The sequence below is a fragment of the Eufriesea mexicana genome, unplaced genomic scaffold (genome assembly GCF_001483705.2).
Source record: "Eufriesea mexicana isolate 0111107269 unplaced genomic scaffold, ASM148370v2 scaffold354, whole genome shotgun sequence".
Lineage (NCBI taxonomy): Eukaryota > Metazoa > Arthropoda > Insecta > Hymenoptera > Apidae > Eufriesea > Eufriesea mexicana.
Window position 1 is genome coordinate 949489 of NW_016908520.1, and position 6824 is coordinate 956312.

A 6824-nucleotide genomic window follows, 5' to 3' on the forward strand; every position below is an offset into this window, starting at 1 on the left:
ATTTATTTAAGCTTATTTATTAACTTTTTATTTTCAATAACTTATTTAATTTTCTTTTTTAACGAATCATTTCATTTATTTAATTTATTCATTTATATTTAACATTTAACAATTTATTTACTTTAATGTTTAATTATTCTTTTAATTATTTCACTCATTTTTTGTCTCTAATTATCTATTTAATACTAAAATAAATATTCTATGTTTTATTTTTTTAATTTCATTAGTGTTAGTGAATATTAAATATTTTTATCACAATTAAATTATAACTGTATTTTTCCTAAATCGTTTGCGTTCGTACGTGTTTAAACGTGATATCTTTTCTCGATACCGGTCGAAACAAGTTCTCACGCGTTCGCGACATCGGGAGTGTGTTTTGAAAGTGTTCCAAGAAAAGAAGAAGGAATTACAACCAATGTTGATATCGTTGCATTGACGACGTGGCAAGGGAAAGATACAGTGACGCTGATGCCAGGACGAAGGCGACAGTCGTCAGTTCAGAGTTGCTTTCATATGGAGAAGAGGTCAACGATCGGTAAGTCGCATGTTTACGATTCCTCTGGTTGTCCATCATGTCGTAGGACGAATGGTCCGAAACGGCACGGGTGACTGGTTGTATTTTATTATTTTCGTAGCGAGTATAGTGACCACGAGTGCTAACGTACTAATGTACAATAACACTCGTGCAATATATATTTTTGTGATATATTTGTTGGCTCAGGCTAGCGCTTTCTTGTACATCGCGTATTAGAATCTCGGTTGAAAAACTTTTTACTTTCTATTCTAAATAGAAATTAAAAAATTTTTGCTTGTTCATTTCGTTCATCGTCATAGTTATTTCACGGAATTTTTGCGGAATACGAGTAAAAAAAAGCATTCCCCTTCGAGTAGTTTCCAAAATCAAAGTAACAATTCGAGCATTTTGAAATTATCCCGTATCCCTGACATGAATTTTTGTTAAGTCAATAGAAAAGTAGTCACCCCAGTACCTTAGCTATAATAAGTAAAATAATACCGATTATTAGTTAGGATTTTCTTTTCTTAGCAAGGGGACACCAGCACCTTTTTATTTCGCTACTTTGTTTCACTATAACTTGCGGGAATTCTTTACAATTGCACATTTGTGCTTATTACTGCGCATACTGTGCATATGGTAATCGAGGGTTACTCGAAATCCCTTAAAATCCAATATATCGCGATGGGGAATTAAAAGTTTATCCCATTTTCATATAAAATTTAAAAAACCGGAGTCATGAAACATATAGTGCCCTATATGCTGCTCGCATACTTCTTTCCACTATTGTTGCGACTTTTAAAGCGTCACAAGTGACAAGACGCGTATTTAAAAAATTATTTACTATTCAATATCACAATAATCCAATACAACTACCAATTTTTCCTCTCAACTTTTATTTTCGTGTTTCCGTATCATTATTTCCGTATGAGTATTTCCGTGTCGTTATTAATTGCTTTTCCTTTGTTGCAGATGTGAAGCATACTATATTTTGTAATTTGCATTCTAATTTGTTTTGTGAATTATTTTGTAACAAATTTTGTATTAGGTTCTACATTGCTTTTTGTAATTATGTTTGATAATCATTTTGAAATTCATTTCATGATTTATTTTTTATCGTATATTCTACTATGTTTTGCACTATATTTTAGTAGGGTATTTAGGCACGGGTCTCGATTGCGTAGCCACCTCCACGTGGTGAGACCTGGTAATTGGCATCGCTTATCAAAGATATACTTCTATATTTTTCTAAACAAATTTTACCTCGTAATTTTTGGATTCTTCGACAATTTTATCTTTGACAAACGATGCCAAGCTAAGAGCTACGTAGTGCTCGTAGTCCAGTCTAGTCTCTAAAAGCTTGAGAGACTAGGCTGGAATCGCGAGTACCACTTTATTTGCCCCCCCGCATGGGGCAACGTGGGACATCGCAGGACATCCTTGGACATTATGGGTCATGGCAGGCCAATATTGGACATGGTGTGGTACGTGTGTTTAAGGTTTAATTTATTCTAGGTTAATTCCCTTATGTTTCTTTTACCTAATTTTCTGTGCTAATATACTGTGTCTCATTGGAACGAAAACTTTTTACATTTTTTTCACATACCCCCTTATGTTCGTTTCGTGCAACGAGTCTCGAGAGAGTTCTAATAGTAGTATAAAAATTCGAAAAACACTTTGATTAACGCGATAATTTCAAGAACGTGTCTATACTTTCATTTCCCTGTTTTCGTTCCAAATGAAACATGTCTTTGTTTGTTACAGGATGTTGCTAGTTGGGTCACATATTGTTTTGTAATTTACTTCGCATTTTACGGCGTATATATTTTAATATATCCTGTATGGCTTCTTCTCATTTGTTTTGAAATTCATTTTGCAATTTATAGTTTAATTTATTTTGTACGATACCTTATTTATAATTATAAGCATGGATCGCGATTGCGCAGCAGCTTCCTCGTAATGAGACGTCGTAATTGGCACCGTTTGTTAGAGATTTATTTCTTGAGACATACTGAAATGAATTTTATAAACACAATCGTTTAGAATGTTCAATAAATTCATCTAGACTAGTGCAGACAGTAATTTATTTCATACTTGCCACATTAATTCCAAGTAACAGTTGAGAATCTCGATCCACATTTGTCCTTCTGAAGCTGTTTCAACTAAATATCACAATTAACAGTTCAAATATAGCATCTCCAATCGATGTTAGGTAATTACGCACTAGTTTGTCACACATACTCGCGCTTCCTTCGCTGTTTTTCGAAAACGAACAGTCCAAATCGGACTGATGATGATGATACGAAGCAGTTGGAGCTCTATCAAGTTTTCCATCCGAATAATTCATTATTTATTAATAATTAGTTATTATTTTGTTTCATACATATCGTATTTATTTTATTCATACAAAATCATTAATTTTTATACAATAATTCGTTTAAAACATTTCTTGAAAGAATCAGCCAATTTTGAGTGCTCATTACCATTTATTGAAATAGCACTATGTTCAAAATCTCTAAGATTTAAGTAAATTTAAATAACTTAAAAGAGTTCGAGAAATGATTTGCAAAATTTCACATTTTCAACTTGAAAACTAATTTATTAATAAAATTAATATCATTTTTATCGATAAGATTGACAAGGAGAAATTCAAAGACGGCTTAAATATACATTTTAAATTTATAAAATACAAAAATAAGATAATAAGGTATATATATACATATATATGTATATACTATGTACACGTTATTCATATGAAAACATATATATTCTCAAACTCTTTTATCTATGTGCATATATATGCGATATCAGCTGAAGAATGATTTTTGCCGAATTTGGGCGCAACGGGCCCCACTGTACGACGGTTCCCTTCAACCGGGCCCAGCATTCATAGTCGTTAAAGTCCATCATATTTCCTCGGTTGTTATTACAGAGTAGGACTGCAGCCTTGGTTCTTGCGTTTTCTCAAGGTATCCCATTTACGCCGTGATGGCGCTCTTGGAACCCGTGGTTCACACGGGCCTTATTCGGCGAAGCAGCGGGGGCTGACTCATTTACCGGGTATTCGTCAAGTGGCTCTTCTGGGCCATTGTATTGTAATTTCGGCAGATCGTTCATTCAGCAGTCACGCGGTTGTATACGCGGCTCGTGTACCGTGGTCAAGATCACCCGATGGTCACCGATCCTCGTCTCGACCTCTTACGAAATTGCCTACACGGGGTCTTTGTTAATCTCAGACACGCTTTCGATGATAATGAACATCGTATTATCCTCAATGAAACGATCTATTGAAATCCGTGGCCGGTTTGCCGGCAACGAGATCCGGATCCGCTGTCTGAGCCTCCTTTGATCACGGTTAGTTTAGAGACGTTTAGCGTTTCATTAGGAGCACGATGTTTCAAGGAATGGCATATTTCCCTCGACGAGTTTGCGATTTGCGAATGCAACGTGAAACTCGTTAACCTGGGGCGACGAGTTGACTCGTCAGTGAAAAATCCTTCCTCGTCACGATTATTTAAAAACAATCGAAGCTAGTATAACGCGATTGTTGTTCACTTCGATAGCAACGTCGACGAGTTAACTCGTCGCCCATGAACTCGAAGAATGGACTCCCTGATTAATGGGTTACCGATCAGATTTCACATTCTACCTTTATTTTATTTCCTCGGGGACTATGAAAATTAATATTTTCAACTTTGTACCTTGAATCTTGGAAGTTAGTTAGTATAATTACCCACTTATGGCTTCTTTTTCCATCGTTTCTGAGGTAGATATTATTACTGCTTTGATTTGCTGGACAGATAGGGGACTTCGTGATCGGTGCAGAAATTTTCGCTCACCTGTGATCAAGAATCGTTCCATATAACGTTTCGTTGGATTAAGTGTGTCATTAAACTCGATAGGACCCAAAAGACGTGTCATAGATACCGGATATTCTAGGTCTGAAAGATTACTTTCGATTTCCAACGTTTGTTAACCCCGATCGAGCCTTTTGAAACCGAACACGTTGCTTTGTCCCGTTCTGCTACTCGTTGTTGGCCTCTGGTAACTGCCCCCGGAAGGCACGTCTACCTACGATTCTGCGTTCCCGGTGATTTGAATGCAACTTGCGCGGACGTTGGCTCGGGCTCTCACCACGTGAGAGAATTCGTTCGGCTTGTTCGCGTTCGGGTGCAATAAACCAATGAAAACCAAACGGTGTCGTAAGGGTTGTACTTTTTATTGAAACTTGTTCATCATCATCATTATCATCATCATCATCATTGTCGTCGTCGTCATAATCATCATCATCACTATCATCATCATCATCATCATCAATCATCATCATTATCATTATCGTCGTTGTCGTTGTCATCGTCGTCGTCGTTGTTATTGTTGTTGTCGTAACCTTAGGCGAAAAAAAAAAAATTGCGGGGCCGGAAGGAGCTTAACTTTATTTACACGCACTCACTCACACTTCCTTCGCGCTTATCTGACACGGGGCTGATCACAACGCGTGGATTATCCATTAGCTAGCTAGATCGGGGACCAGGGACATTAGTTCGTTGATCGAAAAAGGGAGAAGAGTTCACGAGATCGTTTGGATCAAACGTTCTCGATGGCAGAAGTCTTTTTATGGAACTATTGTCCGTGATCTCTCAATAATTAATACAAGGCAATAAAATTAAAAATAATATATAATACGAGTTTATACGGTCTCTCCTTCCTCGTTAAAGTCTAGTTATACGCGCGTTTCGTGTGCCCGTAGTTGATCGCGCGTCGCCATACGCTGGAACGATACTAAGAGAAAAGAAAAATAAAATTGCACATCTAACAGGGAATGATAGGAGGGCATAGGTGAGGAAGATCCAAAGGGGCAGGGGGATGTCTGGATCTATGTACGTGGGTCTATTTACATCATACACCGCCTCGATCACGCGAACGGCTCTACCATGTCGCTCCTCGTCGATCGATCGCGAACACGCTCCGTTCACCCTCTACGCAAGGAAATGCTACATACATACGTCGTTCCCATCGTGGATTTATTCCTTATACTCGTTAATTCGCGATACATTCATGGCTGCTTCGTGCATTTTCGTTAAATGTTTTCGTTTAATAAAATTCCAGAAGCAATGCGGTTTTAAAAATTTCGAGGAACCGTGAAAAGATCGTTATCAAGATCGACGATGGGATTACGTGTAAACCGACCCTTGGAGTAAATAGATCGACGTTTCGCTGTTATCGTCGCGAGGTCGTGGTTCGAACGTTTTTAAGAGGGTGACACGGGACTTGATAAATCTTACGCACGATATTCTCTCTCTCGCACTCTTTCTCTCGTTCGCTCTATGAGTATCACAATAATATCGTCCGACAGAACGTCCGAAGCCTGCGTTCACGCAGATTAATTCGCCTACGTGCTATAGCTCTACGGTACCTACGAGTGGCTGCATGCCGTCACTTGGCCGTGTTTCAGCTTCGGATCATTGGAAATGCCTACGATTGTTACGCGAATACAACGTCGATAGTTAGACCTTAAGGCTGTCCATAGGGACGACGGCGTTCAGAGGTGATACAGGCTTAGCGAAAGTAATAAGTACGGGCTATGTACATATGTACAACGATAAAACAACTCGGCGTTATCGATATAATTGTAGACGATTATTGTCGTGGAATAGCGAGGGGTTCACTGGAGGAAGATAGAGAAAGCTGTTTTTACATAATCGATCAATTCTATCAGAGAAATCTTTTGTTCATATGTAATAAAAGCTGATTCAGAAAAGAAAAAAAAAAATACACGCTACGATGATTTTTTTCCTTCTCTACCCTCCTACATATTTCTACTTTTCCCCTGCTTTCTTCGTATCACTCTATAGAGAGAAAAATGAATTGAAGCTTCACGCTTTTTCACAATATCATTCCCTAAGACAAATGATTCCTGCTCTTAATAAGGAAAAATAATCATGCGATTTGTTCTTAAGTCTGTTCATTACAACTAACTAGCAGAAACACATGCCAGTTCGATAATCCTTTTCGCTACGTTTCCTTAATTATATCGATGTCATTTCCTCACAATTATTTCCTCTGTCTTCAATTAGAACCTTTTACAAATATTCGCAAGTCTATCGTATTACACGTGAACCGTTAGTACTTGATGGGGTCCTGAAGTCTGGCTGGTACCTGGCTGCTGATGAGAATATGTCGGCTCCTGCAATCTGGGTTTGCTGTACGGTTTATGGGGTCCTTCTTCATATGTGAAACTGGCAGTATTATTTCTAGCTTCCGCGCTGGGAGGTTTATAAAGTGGTGGCAGGCGATGTCTACTCTCTTCCGA

General features: G+C 38.0%; 2 protein-coding genes across 2 annotated transcripts in view; both read right to left on the reverse strand.

Moving 5' to 3' along the window:
• LOC108556197 (uncharacterized) overlaps positions 1-2861 on the reverse strand; it is a 6638-nt gene extending 3777 nt beyond the window's left edge. Inside the window, exons 1-2 of the mRNA XM_017912181.1 lie at positions 2756-2861; positions 2609-2676 (exon numbers count right to left, since the gene is read on the reverse strand). Coding sequence (XP_017767670.1) covers positions 2609-2676; positions 2756-2861 — 174 coding nt within the window. The remainder of the gene's footprint in view (positions 1-2608; positions 2677-2755) is intronic.
• A 3759-nt stretch (positions 2862-6620) lies between these two features.
• The window catches only part of Ser (protein serrate), a 53042-nt gene continuing 52838 nt past the window's right edge, over positions 6621-6824 (reverse strand). The window contains exon 7 of the mRNA XM_017912186.1: positions 6621-6824. This exon is cut by the window's right edge and continues 1 nt beyond it. Coding sequence (XP_017767675.1) covers positions 6621-6824 — 204 coding nt within the window.